This window comes from Cygnus olor, chromosome 17, assembly GCF_009769625.2.
Source record: "Cygnus olor isolate bCygOlo1 chromosome 17, bCygOlo1.pri.v2, whole genome shotgun sequence".
NCBI classification, from domain to species: Eukaryota; Metazoa; Chordata; class Aves; order Anseriformes; family Anatidae; genus Cygnus; species Cygnus olor.
Genome location: NC_049185.1, coordinates 12,940,635 through 12,965,120, shown reverse-complemented (window position 1 = coordinate 12,965,120; position 24,486 = coordinate 12,940,635). Strand labels below are relative to the sequence as shown.

The following is a 24,486-nucleotide window of genomic DNA, read 5'->3' as shown; positions in this document are numbered from 1 at the left end:
CTAGTTAGCTTGCATACTGCTCCATTGACAGCAGGTGCAGGACAGGAAGGTGACAATGTCCTTCAAAACTGAAGCAGATAACAAGTGAACAGAGGTTAACGGTCGGTCAGGGCAATGGGGTTAATACCTTATCGCAACAAGCGTAAGGGATTTTTATTTGGCACAAATGGAGGGACTTTGTTACTTAACCCCTCCTGTAAGTTGCACCTCTAGCTAGGGAGTGCCCCCTAGTTTGAAGCTGTTGCACTCAGTAGTGCCTCAGGCTCAGGGAGTGCCTGCTCGGGGCAGTTTGTGGGCTGACAGTGAAGTGTTAATACGGACCTCCGCGTTGTATTCAGCATGCTATGATATCCTCAGCAAGAAGAGGGTACAGTTACACAATGTAAATGTTTACAGTATGTTCACTTGTTTTGCTCTGTGCTGTGCCCCAGGGCTTTTGCATGTTTTGAGCCTTAAAAAATAAAGCTTCCATAACCCATTATTTCTGGAATTAAAATTCCAGCTTTCTTCTAGCTATGTTCTCAGGCAGTGTGAAGATCTGGTTACCATCCAAGTAAAAGGCCTGTCAAAATGATTTGACACTTAATTCCTTTAAAAGTTAAGCTGTTGAAGAAACAGGTTTTCCCAAATCTCCCAGCAAATTTCTCTTGCTCTGATTTTTAGGAAAAGTATAATTTATCTGCAATTCATTGGGGTCCTACATAGTCTTCTCACTTAGTCAGGGATGTTGCTGTTTTCTTCTTCCTGAAAAGCAACTGTCAAAGTAGGTGATCTAATAACATAAGAGGGCTGGTCTCTTGCAATTGGCATTTATTTCCAAGTCTGAAGGAAGTTGTTGTTCTCTTGAAATCTTTTCAGTTCCTTATGGAATCGAAAATTAAGTCAAGTATGACTAGGAGAGCTAGAATTGTTAAAAATCAGTGCATTTTGGAGTGAGATGTCTTCCAGAAACTGAAAAGATACCAAACAACTAATCTAAGTATCAAAGCTGAAAGTTCTGGTTTATTTAGTCCCATACCTTTTAAGTCATTGGATACAGTATTCATAATAGACTAGAGATGTATCATTCGAGGCTGTAAGTAAACGAGTTAGAATGGTTCTGCAGTAATCCTGGTAACAGAAGGGGAAGCATGTTTTTGTGATGACAGAAGAATACGTCAGTGTTACGCTTTCTGTTGGGGATGTAGTCTACTGCCAGCATTCCAAGCTGTATATGGCAACTGTTCTTCAACATTTTGATCTCTGAAAGGATCATGAGAAAAACATATTCCTATTTTGGGGTAATACCATTAGAGCTAAAGGTTAACACAACAGAAGAGTAAGTCTTTGTCCTTGTTTTGTTTTGTTTTAAATGAGGCTTTAAGTGAGATGTCATTCTTTCTTAATACTTAGGAAGCAAATTTCCGAGCTGCTATACAGAGGGTCAGTTTTTATAAGCTGTATCAGTTTTCTTGATTCAGTTTTTGCTGTTTTCACAACTCTTGCTCACTATTACTACATAATTTCAGTTTATTTACTTTCCCTTCTAGCTCAAAAACTCTTGAGGAAGTAGAAGACAGGGCCATGATGAATTTTCACTGGCACTGGTTCCATTCAGTGGAGCAGAGATCATGCAAGGTCAAGAAAAATCTTAAGGTTCATTTTAGCTATAGTTTTCCAGTTTGATTCATTTTTATCTATACTCTTTTAAGTTTAATCCTTCAGATTTTTATTTATTTTTTTCCAGAAGTAATTTAATTCCAGGGATATAAATATATGTTTTAATCAGATACCAAATATACATCTTCACAAGGTTTTAGCTGTAAGGCTGGCTTTTTAAGTCAAGGTAAATGCGTTTGACCCTGAATGTTTTATTCCCATAGCAGAGGCACGAAATGCTAGTTGGAGATCCAAAAGCTTTTGATAGAGCATTTGGAAATGTTATGCCTTCGCTGGTGACCCAAGATAAAGACTAGGTAACTAGAGTGACAATGTTATTAACTTGCTGTATAGGTGCCTTTTTTTTTTTTTTAAATGCAAAAGGTGCTTAAAAAGCTAATAAGCTAGCCTTTGTGTGAGTCTACCAAACCTGCCTTAGACTGAGGCCAGCCTTTTGTTTTCACTTAGCCTTCTGTCTCCTACACACTGCCTGCTGATTGCTACAGAACCAACCTACTACATAGGTATGGCCATTGTTGGATTCTAGAAAATGAAGTAATTTAAAAGTAAAAGCAAGAAAAATATTTTTCTTTAATAAAAGTTCTAAAGGAGAAGGTACAGTAGGTTACAGAAAACATTCGTTACACTAACACAATGTTTGTAGAGTCTGGAGATATCCCTGGTTTTCACTTGATATAGGATGATTTTTAACTTGCTTACTTTGTGAAGTTGACAGAAACATCTTCCCGGTATGCAAGAAAAATTTCTGGTACCACAGCCCTACAGGAGGCACTGAAGGAGAAGCAGCAACATATTGAACAGCTCCTGGCAGAAAGGGACCTGGAGAGGGCAGAAGTTGCAAAAGCAACCAGTCATGTAGGGGAAATAGAGCAAGAATTAGCACTTGTTCGAGATGGACACGATCGGGTAAGATCAATGCTATTGTTCTTAAAACAGAGGCTTTAAGACAATTGACTTAATTTCTCAAATTGTATTTTCTTACTGAAAAGTTCTGGGAGTAAGAGGTAGTGTTCCAAAAGTAAAATAGTCTATACCTATGAGATCTTCCCTGTGGGAGCTTTAGCTTGATAAAATAGCAAATCTGTGTAATTTAACAAATTTTGGTTGAACTTCTCTACACGTCAAGAAGCAACGTTATTTTTTTTATTATTTTTATTTTTTTTTCTGTTACATGCATATTTGAATATAATATTCCTCTCCCTTGGCCCATCGCTTTACCAAATTGTGATTACTGAGGTATAGATACATAACCTGGAAACGAAATCATGTATTGTCCAACTTAGATTTTGTTCTTATTCCTGCTAATTAGCATGTACTGGAGATGGAAGCAAAAATGGACCAGCTGCGAGCTATGGTGGAGGCTGCTGATAGAGAGAAAGTGGAGCTTCTCAATCAGCTTGAGGAAGAGAAAAGGTAACCCCAAATTGTCTTCATTAGTATAACCGATAAAAAAAACAAACTTTGCACTAAAAGTAAATGCTGTGGTGACAAATTTTAATAATGCAGGTATGGGCAGTTACCATACAAAACCATAGCACAGTTTCTAAAAATTAATACTAAAAAGAAACTCTTAAATTTGGGGAGGGAGAAGAGCTATAGCTGTATAATACAGCCAAAGAAAATTATACTATGATGCATTACAGCTGAAAGAGGAAATTAAATATTTTTGAGGTATTCTTTGATTGGCTAAACACTCAGATTTGGGAGATGGCATTTCTCAGGAGACAATCCAAGTGGACTTGTTTGGAGGCTATAACTATTGTTTAAAGCTCAGTTTCATGCAACTTACTCCTTTTTTTATTGCCTTCTGTTAAGAAGGATTTTATTCCTACTCGTGTGAAGTTAATGGATCATGCCTGATCTTCTTGAAACACTCTTATTCTACTTCAGAGTGAAAATTTTCATAATCCCATTTCCTGACAGAGCTGGATTAGGAATTTACAGTTTAGTGCTCTTGTGAATAATTTTAAACTATTCATGTGTTTCTACGTAGGGGCTGTCTCTTACAGTAAAATCTTCAAAGCCATTACTTTTAGTGCCTTTACTAATTGGTTTTCTTAATCATTTGAGGAAAAGAATTGAAATTATCAAATTGATGAGCAAGGTTAGTTGAGGAAATAATCTGGTAAATTGTTTTTGTGGATTCTGAATGCTTTTGAATAGTGAGAGTCTATTTAGAAACCCATTGTGAGTCTGCTGTAGGCTTGTGTACTCCCCTGGAATCAGTCGGATGTCAACCTCTCTGAAAGGCTTCCCTAAAGCTGGAAAACACAGATGAGAAGATCCAATGGTAAACCCTGGGTAATTCCATTACAATTTTCATGCTCCATTTTTTGGGACCCACTTGTAATGAATTTGCAAAATAAACAGTGCAGTTAGGAATAAAATTATTTGTATAACCTCTACAAAATAATGCAATGTTTTGTTTGTTTAATTTAATAATAAATAAAAATAATTTTAAAAGCTTTGCAGCACCTCTGGTAGCCTGGCTGTAAACCTCTTTTCACTGAATGTCAGGTCAGTGGGGGTCTCTTTCACCGAAATCCTCCATGGCCTTGAGCTCACCTTCAGCGTGTTGCTAAGCAGCATAACAGTGCTGCTGTGGCTGCCTGCTACCCATTAACTGAAGTGACGTCTTACAGCCAGGAAAACATTTCATGGCTTCAGCAGTGTAATATTTCTCCTTCCTCCTAGCCACTCTAGGTTTGTTTACTTTGAAAGCTCTCTGTGATATGTATTCAAGTCAGTCTCAGCAGTAACTTGAAGTCAAATAATCTTTAATCCTCTGTTTCCAAAGCATAGGGGTGAGACAATCAGAAGTTCTTACCATCCTTTTATTTTAGACATCCGTCGCTTGTAACTCCCTTTGATGTAATGATTTCTACATCTGCCAGCCAAGCTCCGGGCACCAGCAGCATGTGCAATTCAAAGGAAAGAAGGCATGCTTGTCTCTTCCTTTGCCCCATCTTACTGTGTTGAAAGGAGGAGATCTGGCCCCTTGTTCATTGGGGCATACCAGATAAAGGGGTGGGAGGAAATAGCTTTTTAAAAATTTTAGGTCAGTCACCGTCTCCTCACCTCTATCTATCATACAGCACTCTAAAACTGCTGTATGAACAAGGCAAGCTGTATCTGTGTTCCTGCACGCACTCCCAGTCTGTATCTTGCAGTTCATCTTGACGGCTAATAAAGTGCTTGTCTATGCTAGAGTTTTGATGTGAGTGGACCAGCGCACTACCAGAAAGCTCTTGGGAATCTTGGATATTTCCTAACTTTCTGTTTCTTAGCTTAATGGCAGAATACGCAGAATGTGTGCAGAAGGGTGAAGGACTAAGAGAAACAACATTGACACAGAGGTTTTCTTTTTAACTCCTCAGAAAATTACCAAATGCTTTCTTCATACAGCTGTAGGAAGATGCCTTTGTTAGAGCTTGCTCTTTAAAGACGGTGTCTTTCCTTCTTTGTGAAATACTTCTCATGTCTTAATGTTTCTAGCAGTTTGCTGGCAGATTTCCACTGAAAACTGAGCTTGAAAGCATTTTCTTTCAAAGTTATCTGAATTTTAATGAATTGTCCCCACAGGAAAGTTGAAGACCTTCAGTTCCGTGTGGAAGAAGAATCCATTACCAAAGGAGACCTAGAGGTAAAATAGCTCCAGCTTTGCAAACAGTATATATAGTTGGACACAAAAATGCAACCGCTTCATCCAAATTGGACTGTTCTCTGGAAGACAGTGGCAGGAATGATTAAGAGATGCAATCCTGGTCCATGAATATGCAAAGCACATCAAAGTAATTCCCATTTCTGCAGTCCCGGAGTAAGCTAACCACCCTGGAATTGCGGGATTGCACCTTTAATTCAGTTATACACTTTAGCAAGGGTTCTACTGTAGAATGGCAGTAGTTGTTTAGAATAATTTAATTGAAAACTCTATTTTTTGATATTTTACATTATTTTATATCTTACTAATGTTTTTAATGTCTTCTAATGGAAGATTTATTAAAAAAAATATTCTGTCAGGACAGTTGTACCCAAAATCTAAACAGCCATTCACGTGTGCATTATAATAGTGTTATTATGCAATCAGGTTCGGAAACATTTAGTGAAGAATTGCTCTTAATAACTTGAACACTACCAATTTTTATCCCAAATTACAAATTAAAAAGCAAAATACATATTAGTTATTCTACTCGATTTGTTGTTTAATCTGAAAAATATTAGACTCTTGCACGGTATAGAGAACAAAGTTAACTGACTTGTGTCCCTGTGAACCCTTTACGATTAAAGTGCTAGCCTTATGAAAGTGATTCATTTCATATAACATTTCTTTTATTTTAGTCTTCCATTCATTTTAAGATACCTATCTAGACTCTTCATAGAATGATCCTTTTATTATTTAGTCCATGGAAACTTATAGTTCTCTATTTTTTGTTAACTCAGTGGATATTCCTGGCAGACCATCTTAAAGAGCCTGGTCTGTCAAGCTGCATAGCTTCAAGAATTTAAAGTTAATACAAGATAATGAGATGTATCCTGATGTTTGTGTTGGAATGATAGTGCTAAGTCTTCAGGTGAAATATTTTTGTTTGTTTTTGTTTTTTAATTTTACTGATAGCGAAAGAGGCAGATTTCGGAAGATCCAGAAAATGTAAGAGGGCACTTAAATGTGCGGAGACATCCCATGTTAACAGATTGTGTGCAGAAAATGCTTATACTTATTCACTAACTGCATAATCTGTTATTGAAACATTGACTCTAGTATTTGTGTGCATGTTGCTTTCAGAGCAATTACGTTTATCAAAAAGAATGTGTGTAATGACTAAACGTTGTAATCCCCATTAACTGTAGAGAGGGCAAATGTGTCATTAGAATTCTCTGTGGGCAAAAACTTTGCGCCTAATTGGAGAGCATAGGAGCTTGTAGAAAATGACTGTCGTGGATCCTGAAATGTCTTTCATTTATGTAGGATTTTAGTTGCTGTCTTCACAAAATCCTGCGCCGTTTCCTATGAGCTCTTACTGCTGTTCAATTGATGCAGTTTGCATCTAGCCAATTAATTTTTCTGAGGGAGAAAATGGTATGTTCCCTACCTCCCCTGATTTTTTTTTCATAAAATGCGAAGGGGAGAGATGATTGCACGCTAGTTTTTAAGACGTTTTAAAGCTGTCTATTTTACTGTAGCTTCCCTTTGAATTATGCAGGAAAAATATATGTAAATGGATAGCAGAAATTGCCTTACAAGACATTAAAGCAGCCCTCTTGCTTCCATAGCTCAGAATAGTGGAATTTAAAAGCCCTCTCTTTGATTGGATTTAGGAAAAATTATCACAGGCTGCCTCCTCTGCTGCATCCCCAGCCAAGATAGGAAGTTCTCAAGACTAAAACTGGTTTCCTGCTGTGCATTCTTAGGTGTTCCTTTTGCGAAGCTACTTCAGCGATCCGGGTCTCCTCTATTCTTCCAATCAGGCTCACGGTGTGTTAGAAGTAAATCTGCATGTGCCCTTCCTTTCTCTCGTTTTGTGCACTCCTTGTTTAATCCTATCTTTATTCCTTATTTCCCTGTTCTAATTTCTCCATAAAAATGGACATCTCCACTCTCTGAAGAAGAGAACTGGGTGATCACTTAGTTTCCAGGATAATGCTTCATAATCTGTCGTGTTCTGTGGTTGTTATCCCAGCACGAAGGAACTGAAGGTCATCTTGCCCCTATTCTAGAATCAATTATCAGCTTTTATGGTTTAAGCACAATTTCATAGTTTTACCTGTAGATGGAGAACTTAACTGAAGGTTTATTTTGAAGTGAAAGTGTAGCTAGAATACATAAATGCTGAAAATAACCAATGACTGCTTTCTGACATTTGATTTTAGTGGAATTCTTTAGGGTTCAAGCCAGAGTAAGGCTTGTCCCATTTCCCCCTTGCCTAATCTAACTGTGAAACTTTAGAGAAGGGGAAGATGCTTTGTGGGTTTTGTTTGTTTGCTTGCTTTTTGTTTTTCTTTTCCATCCAATTTGAGGTTTAAAATCAAATTCTTTTTTTCTTTTTATGGTACTCTGCTCTTGTCAGTTTACTGTGCTCTGGATTTCCTCAAAGAGGAACACAATCTTTTAGACATTTCTCTTTTTCTTTTTCTTTTTTTTTAGTTTTTATTTTATTTTTGGTAGGATTTTATTTTATTCTCCTTTGTAGTATATAAGAGATGGGGGTTAAAAAAAAATGGTAATCATAGAATCATAATCAATGATGGTATATCTGATCTATGCAGTATTGAAGCAATTTCAATAAAATTAATGGTCAAAGTATTTTGGTTTTTATGTATAGTATAGCAAATCTTAAGGTAGCATATTTTGCAAAGTGATGCAAGGAGAATTCTGCAGCTATCAGGTTTGGGACTTGTTTTCTAATAAATCCCTAATGGGATTTAGAGCAAGAAAGGCATGAATATTCAATTTTTAAAAATAGATTCATTTTCAGACTTATAATTTTGTTGTGGAACAGAAGTAATACTAATCAGTCTCAGAGAGGGGGCTGAATTATAGCCACTTTTAAAAATAGTTATTTCCCTTAGAATATTTAGTTTAGTTTTCAAAGACTGAGAGACAAAAACAATAAGCCATGTTCTCATGTTTTATGTTTGTGTTTTTGTTCTTTTTTTCCTTGTGTACACTGAATATCTTCCACTGATAGAGAAACAAATCTGCTATGGAATACCAAAACCAGAACAAATCTAAGAAGCAAGTTTTAATGCTTTAGGGATTTAGTATTTTAGACCTAGTAACTGCATAGTAAAACAGCCAACTCTTTTTTCAGCTGGAAAAATGTTTTTAAAAACTGTTTGAAACCACCAGATGTCTACATGCTTTGGGAGAGGAAGGTAAACTTGATAACTTGGTGCTGTCAGAAGGAATACTGTGATTGGAGAACAGGCCTGAAGCAAAACAAGAGTTTCGTCCCTATCTCACCTTCTCTGCAGAGACTGCCTAGGATCTTTAACCGCTGTGGCTGGTTTGGAGGCAGTGCTAATCAGCTTGTCACTCTATAAATAACACAGTTCTGTAGGGATATTTAAATAGCATTTGCAAAGATCAGAGAAGCAGCAGTGTCCTGCCAGCTGTGTGCACACTGCTGTGCTGTGGGTTTGGCAGCAGTGTGGCTTTGGAATGATTCACGCTCTTCCTTCCTTTTGGATTCTTTCAGCCCAGTGGTCAATGGGTAGCTTTTCAGGCTGCAGGACTCTACTAATAGCAGTTCGTAAGGCTTGGGGGTTACTGTGTACTACTTTACTACTTGTTTACTACTTTACTACTTGTTCTGTAGTAAAGTAACTGCTGAAGCTAGAGAACTTTCATCAAGGCTGATGGATGCAACTTCTTGGGCTCTTAATCACATCTTAGCATAACCAGACAGAACGTCGTTCAGTTTTTTTCTGGAGATCCACCTTACTCTTGATGTGGGCAAGGTCCTTAAGCTGTCCTTTTTTGGAAAAGACACGTGAAGCAACAGTGCACTTTCAGAATACTTTTAATTTGGATTGTTTCATACATTTAAACTAACAGCGACCAGTCAAGATTGACACAATACTTGGATCTCAGCATTTCAGAAATAACTCTATATTACTTCTTTCTATTCCACCCACGCGTGCACACACACACTCACCCCTGTTCCCCATTTCAGTGGTGTAAGTCAGATATGAACTAACTGCTGGACTTTACTTGCATCTCTCAAACTTCAAGCTCTCTTGGGGGCTTCTTGGAGCATCTTGGAGCCTAGGTATCGAGTTTACTGATGTTCTGTGCTCTTGCTAAAAAAAAATAATTCTATCTCTTTATAACCAAAAGGCAGGAGGTGCTGCTTATTTTGTTACAGGTACTTTCTGTGCTTTTTAGGAACCTATGAGAATTACAATTTATTTTTTTAATCTTATCACTTGTACATCTTGTTCAATGTATTTAGGCTTCGGCAATTATGGAACAACCAGGCTGATTCACTTTTTCCCCTGGTTTTGAAGAATCTTATTTGTTGCTAGCTTTCTTTTTGGAAGAGGAGAAGAGGGATAAACTAAGGGGGTTCTGCAGTTATAGGCAACCATGCCCTTTCTATTTCTATTGAAATAATTCATACCCTAGTGACAAATGAACCTTAATGTTCCCTGGTCTTGACCAAAAGGATTTTTATGGCTAAAACTCGAGATGCAGCTACTATTGCTTTAAAAAAAAAAAAAAAAGTTTTGTTACATGAGCTTCAGTAGTGAATTCTCCCCTGGTTCATAATTAAATCATTTAAAAATAAGCCCAATGCATTAAAAAAAGTTAGTGGGATGATGAGGAAAGGGACATATCATCCTCTTAGAACAGGTGTATATATATTTATATATACTTTTTCATAACTATTCTAATTTGTGCTGAAAACTTCATGTACTGGTAAATAACTTCTACTTGGCTGCATGAAACGTTTTTGTTCATACTTCTTCGTTTGTGATTTATTTTTTATTTTTTACACATCAGTCCATTTACACTTTTCAGTCCATCTTTCTCATCCATAGCATTTCCCTGTTCATTTTATCCACTGCATCTTCTCTGCTCATCATTGATAGAAGATTCTGGCAGCACGGCCTGCATGTGGCTCCCTCCTTGTGTGCTGGCATGTGATGGTGGCACCGTTGTGTTCTCTTCCTTTCCCTTTTCACTAACAGACGCAGACCAAACTGGAGCATGCCCGCATTAAGGAGCTTGAACAGAGCCTGCTCTTTGAAAAGACCAAAGCTGACAAACTCCAGAGGGAGTTAGAAGACACTAGGGTAATGGTTTTCACTATTTAAATAACAAGACTGATTTGTGTTGTGGAAGATTTCTGATGACACAGCCTGCTGGGTTTCACACATGCTGAGAGAGATTCTTGCTCCTGCCACGACCAGTACCTGCTATAGATGTAGCTGGAACACTCTTAAAAATTAGCATTAATTTTGAGCTTCGGTTGTGTGTGTGTGTATGCCTGTATATGTGTACTCATTTCTTCAGAAGAATTCAGGTAAGATGATTTCAAAGCACAAAAGTAATGCTTAAATCTAGGCCAAAAGTGGCAGAAATAGCATAGTTCATTATATCCAAAAGAAGTAAGTTCCAGTTTGCCAGTGCTTTTAACACAAACTTAGAATTTGGGGGCTGGGTTTCTGAGGTCCTAAATAGTGGCTGTGCTATCTGCTAAGTCATGGTTTGCAGTGCTTTTTTTTTTTTTTTTTTTTTTTTTTTTTTTTTTTTTACCCATGACACAATCTTTTCGTGGGTATCCAGTAGTATTAGTAATACCATTGCCTGTCAAAACATTACAGAGTCCCAAAACATACTTTTTCCCAAGACAGGTTTAGCTGATGTTGATTCCTAAGATTTTCAGCATGTTTCTGCAAGTTTTTTTCTTGCTAGGGAGGTGCTAACTGTACTCAGTTTTATTTGAAACAAGGCCCACAAGGCTGCTGTGGTTGACCTCAGCTCTTCACGTGTCTTTTAGAAAAGCCTACTGTGCTCTAACATTGCATTATGTCTCTGGGCTTATTTGACAGCAAAGGCATAACAGTTTTTGGTGGTGAGATTTGTTTATTTATTTTAATTTTTATTTAGTAGTTCATAAATCATTCATGAAATGCCAAATCCAAGAAATCTGAAATGACCACAAGCTAGGAGCATGTTATGGGCATGGTAGGGAATCCCTGGCTTTGAGAGGAGGATGGGATGGTTGCTTCGCTGTGCAAATAACAGAACGTTGTTCCGTAGGAGCACATTGACCACTTCCAAAAATGGGTCATTCTGTGGGTAACCAGCCTAACTACAGCTGCTAAAGAGAAGATGGGAAGAAGGAACTCGCAGCTGTAGTAAGAATTCACTAATGATCACCTCTGTTGAACTTAATGTTTTCCCAGTGTTACTGGGCGTTTCAACAAGGTCAACTAAATGGTAGCTAAACAGTAGCATAAGGTGATATTTCCATACCCTTCTGTCAGGTCCAGCCATGGAAAGAGAATCTAGGTCACGCCTAATGATATGCCATTGTTTATAAGTGCCTTTTGTCCTAAATTCTTTACATGTAAGTACATACCGATATTACTTCAAGATGCCCTTGTTCATTGTTTCTGGTATGTGGCATCTTTATAAAGAGACAGCGAACGCCCAGTAATAGATAATGTAACAAATACTTAATAGGGCGCCATTCAGGTTCAGTTATCAGGTGTCTGCTTACTGAAAACCTGTAAATCTGCTTCCAGAGGTGATGAATCAGGTACATTTTCCGTGTGGAGCAATGCAATGGAAATAAACCATGAGTACTGGCTCTTTTATGGTACATTTTATAATCTAAATCTTTCACGGTTGCTTGACATAATGAAGCAGTGAATTTCATTCTGCCTTTTTCTCAAACTGACAAATTTTCTGCATGACAAGGTGTGAACTTCCTCTAGTTACTACATTGTTTCTTTGTCTTAGAAGATAAAAGCTAATACTGTTATCTTTCTCCAAACAAAGCTGAAGGTCATCACAAATATTTAAAACTTACGAAGCACAGGGTTCAGCTGGAAAGAGATGCTAGTTCTCTACTTGTGATTTTTTTTTTCCTGCAGGATCATAAAATATTTTTTACCTTTTCCCTGTTCATAAATGGTTTCTTCACCAGAAAGAATGAAAACATTTTTTTCATTTCTGTCCATAGCAGAGTAGGCAAATAAACACTTGACGGTTTTTGTATGATACTCAAAATTCAATTATTTGTCTATGTATTTGTACTTTTTCAAATAATCCCATTGCTTTTCTGTGATGATTTATGCACTGCTCGCTTCAGATAATACTCCCTATGTGTCTTTGTCTATTCCAACCACTTTCTTTAATTAGGAAGATGCGGAGTATTAGATTTTTTGACTAGATCAGGATAGATGTTTGAATGTGTCATAATACATATGATTGGTGCTTCTTGAAAGCATATTTATAATCATGCACACACACACATGGCTCGAAGGTAGGGCTGAATATTATAAAACCAAGAAGGTAGTGTATAATAAGTACTTTTAAAGAGCAATTGCAGGTAAGTAATATTTTTTCAGAATGTTGGTATAATAAGAAGGCTGAAACAGTGATTTCCCAGTTAGAAATCATTGTGCTGGCTTTGTTGTTTTTGCATACCAGAAGTTTCTTCAACAGTTGTTGAAAAGCTCAGATAAAGTGAGGACACTTTTTTCAGAGAGAACAATGGATTAGATATCAAAGGAGTTTCAGGCATTTGTAGGCTAAAAAATTATTTTTCTCTGACAGTCTCATAACTGACATAAAATGAATCTGGAAGCAATTATTTCAACAATTAGGGACCTGGGGGTTCTCCTATCTCAGTCTGCTTTAAAATGGTTCTGAGAAACATTTTCTTAAATGTGTTTAATATACATAAGTGTAGTTTGTAAGCTGTTATTTAGCAAGTTGTTATTTCTAGATAACTTCAGAAAAATCAACTTAAATATGTTCTCCCAAAAGGTGGAATTCAAAATGCACAGAACACAAAGATGTGGACATCTGTACTTTTTTTAGCAATAGCTTATACATAAATGAAATAACAGTTGGTCTTGTTTCACAGCCTTCCATATAAAAGCAGCATTTTCTTTTACTTAAGGTTTCTTTAGCACTTCCATAAAAATAGGATTTGGCAATGAAACTCAGAGGTATTATAATCCAAAATGCTGGTAAGAATATACTACTGATGTTGGTTTGCAATGCTTGGTAATTTCTTTTCACTGTGGTCTAAGTATCTGTGTCTATTAAACATATCTTTTATAATTCTTTCTTCTTTTCTTAAAATGCTGTTAATCATAGGTGGCCACAGTATCAGAAAAATCTCGCATCATGGAACTAGAAAGAGATCTAGCATTGCGGGTGAAGGAAGTAGCTGAGCTTCGAGGGAGATTAGAGTCTAGCAAACACATTGATGATGTGGATACTTCTCTTTCATTGTTACAAGAAATAAGTTCTTTGCAAGAAAAAATGGCAGCAGTTGGCAAAGAACATCAGAGTGAGATGAATTCACTGAAAGAGAAGTTTGAAATCAGTGAAGAAGCACTCCGGAAAGAGATCAAATCACTTTCAGCTTCAAATGAGAAAATGGCAAAAGAAAATGAATCATTGAAAACTAAGCTTGATCATGCCAACAAGGAGAATTCAGATGTAACGGAGCTGTGGAAATCAAAGCTGGAATCTGCAATTGCCTCCCATCAGCAAGCAATGGAAGAACTAAAAGTTTCTTTCAGCAAAGGTGTAGGGGCTCAGACAGCAGAATTTGCAGAGTTAAAGACTCAAATTGAGAAGATTAAATTAGACTATGAAAATGAAATGTCAAATTTAAAGCTGAAGCAGGAAAATGAAAAGTCTCATCATTTAAAAGAGATCGAAGCCCTGAAAGCAAAATTAATAGCAGTTACAGAGGAGAAAGAGCAAAACCTGGAAAGCTTGAAGACCAAACTGGAAAGTGTGGAAGATCAGCATCTAGTAGAAATGGAAGACACTTTAAACAAATTACAGGAAGCTGAAATAAAGGTAAAGGAGCTAGAGGTACTGCAAGCCAAGTGCAATGAACAAACCAAAGTTATTGGTAGTCTTACACAACAGATCAAAGCTTCTGAAGAAAAGCTTTTGGACCTTGATGCACTTCAGAAAGCCAATTCTGAAGGTAAATTGGAAGTCCAGAAACTTAGCAAGCAGCTTGAGGCAGCTGAGAAACAGATACAGAATTTAGAGACTGAAAAGGTTGATGAAAGTAGCAAGGTTTGTATCAACATCCATCTTTTTATTTTTATTTTGCTTTTATTTTACATTTGTATTGTTCTAAACTGCTATAGCAAACTCATCACAGAAAAAAACTGTTGTATTAAAAGAGTATCTTAGTACCATCTGAGGAGGTGCAGAGAAAGCGTTAACTGGGTCAGATCTCTAAACAGGTTTTTCTGCTTGGTCTGCACCACTCAGCAAAAGAAAATTTCTTGCTGTACTTTCTTCCTGCAGACTTACAGAGGCCTCTGCTGAAAACTTTGTTATGGAAAAATTACTTTATTGGTTTATTCGGGAGAAGAACCCACATACAAATTTTTAACGTTTGGTGGAAGTTTGAAAATATTCAGATAATATGACGTGGAGCTCATGGGGGAATGTTTTCCTCTGTTGATTATATTGAGTTGTAAAGAGAATCTGTGTTCCCAATCTTCCACCTAAAGAAATGCTGATAGAATTAGTATCTTCACCTTTCCTCTCATCAAAGATGATGATGGAAGAGGCAAGAGAATGCCATTAAAAATGAAACAAACAAACAAACAAAAAATCCTGGAGGAACTTTCCTTTAAGATAAGAGTATGCAGTGGTGTTGTCAGGAACCTTTTCACAGTATTTTTGAAGCACAGACTGCAGCTTGATGTATCTTACTGAGGTTTTTCTTGGTTTTGGATGAAGTGTCTCTTTGAGGTTGATAGTATGCTATGCCGTTCAGTACTTGAAAGTTGTTCTGCCACTGCAGCTAACAATAACAGTGTTAAGTTTCCATTTAATTTGGGGGGTTGCCCAAACATCCCCAACTTGTGCATGACCTGACAAGCTAGAGCTCCAGTTGTAGAAGTAGTGGGAAGGTAGCTGGAAACAGCTTTCCTAAGTCCTTCACAGATGGTTCCAAGATACTAGATTTCTGTGGACCTTTGGCACAATTTTTGAGCTCACGCTGGGTTTCTGCACTACCTCCTGGGTGAGGTACAGAACCTTTTGGAAAATGACATCTCCATATGTGTATTGGTCTGAATAGCCAGTTGAAACATAAATTCTAAATTTATCAGTTCAAAAGATTAAAACAGTTAAGAACCAAAACTGCTAATTCAACTGATGCTGTAACTGTATTTTGAAATGTTTCAGTGTACTCCAAAATGCCTGCCATTAAATGTTTTCACCATTAATTCTAAGATCACTAAATTTTAATTATTATTTCAAGCATTTCAAGATCCAATTAGTACTGTGATGTAGTCATCAGTGGAAATCAGCTTCACTCAGTTAACACATTACATTTCTTTTTCCTTCAGTTTATTTTTATTTTGTCATCTTACAGTGATTTTAATATTCTAGTTATTTATTTCAGATTCAACTTTTAATTTCCCTGTTTTTATCATTCATGTTTGTAATTTTATTTTACTCCATTTGACCATATTCATTAGGCTAGTAATCTGGCCAAAGAACTGCAGGGCAAAGAGCAAAAGCTTCTTGACCTTGAGAAAAACTTGAGTGCAGTAAATCAAGTTAAAGATTCTTTGGAAAAGGAACTTCAGATTTTGGTGAGTAATAATCAAAAATTTTGACTTTATCCGTTGGATTTTGGTTTTCGTGGTGAGAGCATAATTGAATTCTGAGGATCAGTTCTGCCTGAGCAGTCTTTCAAAGCTATGATCTTCATGAATAGAAGGCAATGGCTCATGACTAATAAGATCCATCTCAGAATGAAAAGAGCATTTCACCTGACTTGTGTTATCAGGTGATTTGTTTAAATAGAACTCATCCATTAGAGATTTCAGATAAAATATTAAGCCACGTCAAAAGCATCGTGCAGCTTTAAATTTAGACTATTCTTGAAGGAACATATGGCCCTTTATCATCATAACTACTGTATAAATTAATGCTTGCTACAGGAATGTCTCAAATGTTTCTCAAAGATAGTTTTCACCTGATTTCTCATTTTGCAAATTTAATTAATTCTGTAGGTATCCTGTGGATGGGTGGGATTCTCCTGAGAAACTAGCTAATTAGCAATAAAAAGACAAGCTGCTTAATTTTTACTGTCCCTGTCATAAAATCTTTCTGTGGTCATAGTAAATATTTGAGGCTGATGGAGAAGACTCATTTATTGTCTTCCTCAACATCCTACCTTTTTTTCACAGTCTAGCATCTCTTCCTGCTGGTAAAGCTGGAAAACGCTCGTGTGAGATTGATCACAGGGTTGCAGAAGTCCATTGTGCAGCACATGAGTAATGTGGATAACATGGATAGCTTCTGACATTGAGAGGCCCACACATAATGCCTCCTACAAGAGACTCTGTGGCTGCAGCTCTGTTGCTATGCTTGCTGATGGAGAAGTTATTTTGAAAGTTTAGGGACTTGCTTACAAACAAGGCAAGGGAGAAATCTTGCATTATGTTGTTGAATACATCTATGCTAAACAGTAATTCAAAAACTTCAGGTCTGTTTATGATAGGAGTGAAAACTTGATATATTTTCTCCATGAAAAAATACCTAATATAAATTCAGTGGTTGAATTATACTGTTAACATCAAACCTGACCTTAGGTTTTTGTCTATTTTTTCAGAAAGAAAAGTTTACTAGTGCAGCTGATGAAGCAGAAAACGTTCAACAAACTATGCAAGGTATGTCTGCTACTAAAGTAAATGAAGATCTTAAGAGCTACAGAAAATTATACTGCAAAATAAAAGTGTTTTCTTTCATGTGCTTTCAAATTTAAACCTGGCAATACAGCAGTTTCAGCAGCTAGGGAAAGGACAGGACTACTTGCAGCCTCTCTTCTTGAGAGTAACATACCTTGCAAGTAGGTGGAATTGTTGGAATCTAAGTAGTTACTAACTTTGTCTTTAAAATTTTACTTGCATAGAAACAATAAAAAAACTAAACCAAAAAGAAGAGCAATTTGCACTCATGTCTTCAGAACTGGAACAACTGAAGTCTAATTTGACTGGTAAGGAAGTAATAAAATGGAATGTTTTGAAATATGCATCAGCTTTGTGCTTTCTTATGCCTCCTGCTCAGCTTGCCATACCTTACATTGCGTGTAATGCTTTCACAAATGCATATGCCATCAAAAGAAAGCCTTTTCTCTAGGCAAAACTAACTTTTGTGGCACTGTATAGTGATATAGCAAGGTGACCATGATGTTAAGGAAATAGTGCAGTAAGGCAAAAGATTTCCTGGCTGAGTGTATTCCAAATCAGTAGTTAAATTTTTGCTTTAACATTGCAACAAAATCATGCTGTGGTAATGGTCAAGTACCAGACAAAGACTTAGTGACCAGACTGAAGCTTTACAAGTATAAACTAATTAATCCACATAAACAGTATTCTCTTTTTAAGGACGTCAAAAAGACAGTGTGCTAGTGTGGTTGTCTCCTTTTTCTTATCTGGCAGGTGGGAGGCTTGCTGTATCTGTCTAGCTGTACATCTCAATTTAAAACCAAATTAGAAAGAAATTAGGAATGATTATGTACACTGTAAACAAGTCTTTCAAGGCATTGTTGGGACTCAAGTCATGCCAAGGGCTGCTGTTGCTCTTGGTGGCAGTGCCTGCCCTGGCCTGAGTCATGCTGGGGTCCCCAGCAGAAGAAAGACATGGACCTGTTAGAGCAGGTCCAGAGGAAGGTCACAAAGATGATCAGAGGGCTGGAGCACCTCGCCTGTGAAGAGAGACTGAGGGATTTGGGGTTGTTCAGTCTGGAGAAGAGAAGGCTCCAGGGAGACCTTATAGCTGCCTTCCAGTACTTCAAGGGGGCCTACAGGAAAGATGGGGAGAGACTGTTTATCAGGGGGTGTAGTGATAGGGTATGGGGTAATGGTTTTAAACTAAAAGAGAGTAGGTTTGGTTTAGATGTTAGGAAGAAATTCTTTACTATAAGGGTGGTGAGGCACTGGAGAAGGCTGTCCAGAGCAGCTGTGGATGACCCATCCCTGGAAGTGTTCAAGGTCAGGTTGGATGGGGCTTTGGGCAGCCTGGTCTAGTGGAAGGCATCGCTGCCTGCAGCAGAGGGTTGGAAGTAGATGGTCTTTGAGGACCCTTCCAACCAAAACCATTCTGATTCCATGATTTTTCCCTGTAACTTCATGTTGCTTGCATTGTTTGTTTTCCGCTCTTCTGCTGAATAGCTGGAGAGGTGCACATGCTTCTCCTATTATACTGCTTGGTTACCCTCTGATATGCATTAGGACTCTTAACAACTTCTCATGGCCTGAAGTTAAGTGATTCGCTTCTAGAAAAAAAAACATAAAACTTCACCAGTTGCTTTACTGCTATTTCTGAAGTGTTCTTAACTTTCTGCTACAGTTCACAGCGCAAAGTTCAAACCAATTATAATTTTTAATTTTGAAGAGGTAATTTGGAAGGTCTGTAGCATCAATATTATTCTGTTTATAGTTCTTTATGATCTTCTAGCTAGTCTGCGTATTCCCTTTGTATTAAATCTGCTAGACTACTAACTTTTGTCTTGTTCAGTGATGGAGGAGAAACTGAAGGAGCGAGAAGAGAGAGAACAGCAACTGACTCAAGCTAAAGTCAAACTAGAAAATGACATAGCAGAGATCATGAAGTCATCAGGGGACAGCTCTGCCCAGCTTACAAAAATGAATGATGAGCTACGGTTAAAAGAAAGGTATTCCATCATTGTCAGAACATTTTTGCATTAGTTCTTTACTCCTGCATTCCTTGCTTCTCATTTTATCTCATTTCAAATAGCTGAGCAAGATGCTTCTGAGTGTCACATTGATGTGACAAGTGAACTTAGTCTTTCAAACTAAATTAATCAAAATAGTCTCCTCTCGCTGATTTGAAGAGTTTCACTTTTATAATTTCTAAAATTCCGTGTAGCATATACTTCTCACTGTTCAGAGCAAATGAGCATTTTAATAACATACTGTTTCATAATTGTGCTTTGTAATTATTTGGTTACAAGTTTTTGGGCTTTTATTTGAAAATGGAGGAGATACACGGGTCTCTTTTTTGACCAGCAAGAGAAAATGTGGTTTCTTTCAAATAAAAATTGTGGGTAGAATAGTTCTTTATCTTTTCAGAATCCCAGGCTGAGGGCAAGTTAACTGGCAACGGTGTTACTCTGCACACAAGCAAGTGCTTGGACCCACTTGTGTATTGTGTAATTTAGCAGAAAATTCTCTATATGTTAAATAATTAAATCTCTTCCTAAATGTTTGGACAAAATATAGGACTTCAGCATAATTTAGAGTCTTTTATCTCTGTGCTTGTCATGCTGTCAGCAAAAAGTAATGTTCTTTTATTTGGTCTTTTTAGGCAGTTGGAGCAAATACAACTTGAGCTTACAAAAGCAAATGAAAAGGCTGTTCAGCTTCAGAAAAATGTGGAACAGACAGCACAGAAAGCTGAGCAGAGTCAGCAAGAAACTCTCAAGACTCATCAAGAAGAGCTGAAAAAAATGCAGGATCAACTAATGGACATGGTAAGAAAAACATTAAAAAATACTAGCTAATTATGGGGAGAATAGTTACCACAATGTACCACTGCACCTTTAACTGTGTTCCAACTGTTTTCTGTTCTATCAGAAAAAGCAAATCGAGACTAACCAAAATCAGTATAAGGATCTTCAGGCAAAGTATGAAAAGGAAACTTCTGAGATGATCACTAAACATGATGCAGACATTAAAGGGTTTAAGCAGAACTTGCTGGATGCAGAAGAGGCACTGAAAACTGCACAAAAGAAAAATGATGAGTTGGAAACACAGGCTGAGGAGCTGAAAAAGCAAGCAGAACAGGCCAAAGTATGTATACTTTGTTACTTTGCAAGTAATTTAAAGTTCATATCTTTGTATTTCAGTGAACCACTGTTCTGTTGTTTTGTTTTCTCAGCTTTACCATTTTATAGTAGGGTTTTTGTGATATTTGTTTTGAACTTTTCCAGAACAAATTAATACTGATTAGGGAAGTGAAGCATACACAACTTATTGTTGTCTTCTCTGGATTACACAAGAATCCATGAAGTTTGGTTCTTTGACATTAACATTTTATGTTCATAGATATCTGGTTCAGTGCAATAAGTTGGAGCCAGATATTATTGTTCTCAGTGTTTTAAATGCATGAATTTTAAATAAAATAGGTTGTGAAATATTTCATTTAAATATTTCATTTAAAGGTGTTGCACAATTGAAATGTTGCTCTGTAGTATGATCTTGTGTTACATGCAGCTCTTTGGTATGTATCTTGAATAATTTTCATTTTTTCTCCTGTTTCTTTGATATTGCTGCTTACTTTCATCCCCTATTAGTTATTGGCTATAATCTGTTTATGCTTCATCGAAATGTTTAGTGTATAAATTGGCACAGGAGTTAACTTGCAGATACACCGATGATATGCTGTTTTGAATTAAAAAGGTTATGACAATATATCTTGGGGAGAATTAGCTACAGAAGGTGACTTTGAGAATTGGAAACAAGTACCTACTATGACTCCCTGTATTTTAACTTCATTAGATTCTGATGAGATCATTCTGTGGCTCTTTCTGATTAATATTCATTCAGAAAATTCATTGAGAGTAGTTTCTAAAACCAAGATGAAGTCTGGTACGGAGGACCTCAGAAATCATGGTATTTTTAATTTAACCACCAGAAAGTATTGTTGTGGGTGTTTTTGTAATGAAATATCAACAACAGTTCAGTTTGCACAGGGACTTTGTGCCAGCATATACACTTTAAAAAAAAAAAACTTAAATTATAGTAGCACTGTTTGCCCATAATGCACATTTCTCATTTGTCTGCTTGACTTCATTTTTGTTTTCCCTTCTCCCTGACTTTATTTCTTTAGTCCTTAAGCTCTGTGTTAGCATCAGCCAGAAAAGAGATTGAAGTAATGTCAGACAAGATGAGGGGTTTGATATCAGAAAAAGAGACTCTGGCACAGGAGGGGAATACTTTAAAATTAGAGAGAGGTTCGTTATTATCAAAACTTCTAGAGTTGGAATCAAAGATTTTGTCAATGCAACAAGACCAAGAAGAGCTTTGGACAATAAATGAAGAACTTAATTCAGAAAACAAACAAATCCTAAAGCAGAGAGAAGAAGCTGAGGCCAAAAGCCAGCAGGAAAGCACAGAAAAGGTAGCACTGATTTCTGAGAAAGGCAAATTACTCTCTGAAATAGAGGCAGCACAGGCAGATCTTCTGAAGATAACTCAAGAAAATGATGCTCTCCGGTCTTCAGAGTCAACCTTGCTCCAACAGCTGAAAGAACTTCAGGCCAACAAAGATGCTATGGATGTGGCATGTCAGAAACATATCAGGGAACTAGAAGAACTGGAGCATTATCAGAAGAAACTTTTGGAAGAGAAGGATGCAGTCATTAAAGACAAAGATGATGTCATTCAGAAGCTGAAAAGTTCTTATGATGACCTGGCCAGAGAACAAAGAGAGCTACTACAACAACTGTCAACTCTGACTGCAGAGAGAGATTCGGCCCAAGATAAACACTTGGATCTTAAAAGTACACACACAGCCTTAAAAAATGAACGGGACCATCTATTGCAGATGAGTCAGAGTCTGCAGTCCGAGAAGGAGATGCTCCTTAGAAGTATAGAAGAGTTGCGCCTGAGTTCAGCTGATACTGTTAGTGAAAACCTGGTATTAAAAGTGAGAACAGAAGAGATGCAAACAGAGCTAGAGAGTGAACATGAGGAACTTAAAAAGGTGATGAAAGACAATACAGAGCTTAAGGCTTCCCTTGCTAGTCTCACTCATCTTCTTGAGGAAATTAAATCCTCAAGAGAGATATCCAACTCTGAATGTATTAAGTTACTTCAAGAGAAAGAGGCTCTTTCTTCATCAGAACGAAGGCTTTTGGCTGAAAAGGAGGAACTTCTAAATGAAAATAAGGTAATTACTGAAAAGCTTGCTAAGGCCACAGCAGATGCTATGCTTGCTGAGAAAACCTTTACTGAGAAAATAAATGAATTGAACTTGGAAAAGGAATCTGTTTTTTGTAAGTCACTGCAATTTGAAAAGCACAGTGAAGCTCTTCTGAAAGAGAAGAATGAATTGGAGAGAAAATACTCAGAGCTCCTTGATGAGAACAAGTCTTCTAAAAATGCGGTTTCTGATATGAAGAGAGAACATGAGCTGAACATCTCAGCCAAGAGAGTTCTGGCCCAAGAGAATACCACACTCCAAGAGTCCATTGAAGCTCTCAAGGAAGAGCTAAATAAGATGAATCTGGAAAATCAAGAGCTAATCGCTTGTAAACGTGACCTTTCAGATCTTCTGAAAGAGGCACAGGATGCCAAAATAACATTAGAAAATGAACTGTCTGCTCTGTCTCGTGACAAGCAGGTCCTATCATCTTCGTTCAAGACCTGTTCTACTGACATAGAAACACTGACCAGAGAGAGGACCGAATTACAAGAGAAGTGTCAGAAATTAAATGGAGACCTTGAGAATATGAAAGAAAGCTTAACCATAGAAAAGGAAGCTAGAAAACTGGACAAGGAATCATTTTTGTTGGAACGTCTGGAGCTTCAAAATAACATCAGCTTCTTAGAGACGGAGATAGAAGTGACAAGAGAGAAAAATAAGGAATTTCTGACTGAGAAAGAAAGTTTGGTTCAGGAGAAAGAAAAATCTGAAACTAAACTGGTGGAAATAATTAAAGAAAAAGAAATCCTCTGTGCAGAGACAGAGCAGCTGGCTTCCAAAATTGAGCAACTGAAGAGTGACTTTGCTTCCTTGTCTACATCAAAAGCAGAGCTCCAGGACTTGCACGGCTGTCTGTCCAAGATGCTGGATGATCTTCAGCAGAAACATGAGGTGACTGAGAAAGAGAAGAACAAGTTACTTAAGGAAAATGAAAGTCTTCTTGCTGAACAGAAGAGTCTGGTCATCAGTAGGGAAGAAACACTAAAAGAGAAGGAGAAATTGTCCAAGAACCATTATAAACTGCAGGAGGAAGTAGCACTGTTAGAGCACACTAACATAGACCTCTCGGGCAAACTGCTGGTCTCTGAGGAAAAAAATCAGATGCTGCTGGAGAAGGTGAACAATCTGGCTTTGAAACTAAGAGAAATTGAGACTCTCCAGGCCCAAACAGTAATGCAAAAAATGGAGGTATTGAAACATACAGTTAAACAATCAAGTATGGTTATACTAATACTGAGCACTAACTCCATGGTTTCCTCTCTGCACTTCATTGCACAATCAGCACTTCATCTCAGGGTAAATGGGCTGGAGTTTTGTTCTCAATATATTACTGTGGGTTTTTTTAAGTTGTAACTGAGTCTGAAAGACATTTTAACTATAATTATTCTTTTAAAATTATTTCTAAATATAAAAGCCTATGTTGTCGCTGAATGTTGCAAGAAAACAACAAAAACTGTGAATAAAAGGAAGCTTTGTTTTCTGAATCTGGTAGAAGAAATCGGACAGTTCCTCTGTTGAAGTACTTTGCAGCTTAATAGCTAGTGTAGGAATTACAACAAACTAAAAATTTGAGTTATTCAATAAATATAAAAACAATGTACTACTCCTGTAAATGTAATTGGATAATTAAAAAACAATGCAGGAGAACCGTTTACATTTGCATTATAGGACTTTCAGACTGTTAAAGATATTGGCATCTCCTGTGTTCTTTTTATTCACAGAAGTGTTTTGTATTCACCGCCAACAAATTCTGAATAACATTTTGAATTTCATCTTGGCTCAAAGCCCATAAAATCACTTAGGATATATTGAATCCATTTTGTATTCTATAGGAATGGCTTATGCCTACCTTGGTACTTTAATAATATACTTGTGAATTATTTCCTTTTATGAGGGCATAACGAACAACATTAAAATGATGTGATAATTGGTCTATTTCCTAATTATTTTTTAATTTATATTCAAATTTTTATCAATTGTTATAATTCCACATTCTCTGAAAATAGAAAAGTTTGTTGGAAGTGAATATCTACGAACTACTACTGTCTAAAATATTCGGAAGTCTAAGAGCAATCACAGTTGTAAATAGAAATCCAGGAAATAAAAAAGAAAGGAAGAAATGGGCTAAGTGGTGACCC

General features: G+C 37.0%; 1 protein-coding gene across 13 annotated transcripts in view; it reads left to right on the top strand.

The window, feature by feature from the left end:
* Nucleotides 1–24,486, top strand: part of CLIP1 (CAP-Gly domain containing linker protein 1) — a 69,539-nt gene that overhangs the window by 27,342 nt on the left and 17,711 nt on the right. For 3 of the 13 annotated variants that reach the window (XM_040577458.1, XM_040577456.1, XM_040577457.1), the window contains exons 6-18: nt 2,368–2,565; nt 2,969–3,072; nt 5,242–5,302; nt 6,275–6,307; nt 10,351–10,455; nt 13,499–14,443; nt 15,868–15,984; nt 17,010–17,067; nt 17,310–17,393; nt 18,917–19,073; nt 19,727–19,892; nt 19,996–20,211; nt 21,251–23,536. In XM_040577458.1, the coding sequence (XP_040433392.1) occupies nt 2,368–2,565; nt 2,969–3,072; nt 5,242–5,302; nt 6,275–6,307; nt 10,351–10,455; nt 13,499–14,443; nt 15,868–15,984; nt 17,010–17,067; nt 17,310–17,393; nt 18,917–19,073; nt 19,727–19,892; nt 19,996–20,211; nt 21,251–23,536 (4,530 nt within the window). Of the gene's footprint in view, nt 1–1,529; nt 1,636–2,367; nt 2,566–2,968; nt 3,073–5,241; nt 5,303–6,274; nt 6,308–10,350; nt 10,456–13,498; nt 14,444–15,867; nt 15,985–17,009; nt 17,068–17,309; nt 17,394–18,916; nt 19,074–19,726; nt 19,893–19,995; nt 20,212–21,250; nt 23,537–24,486 lie in introns of all 13 variants that reach the window. The other 10 variants (XM_040577461.1, XM_040577462.1, XM_040577467.1 and 7 more) reach the window with 8 other exon arrangements.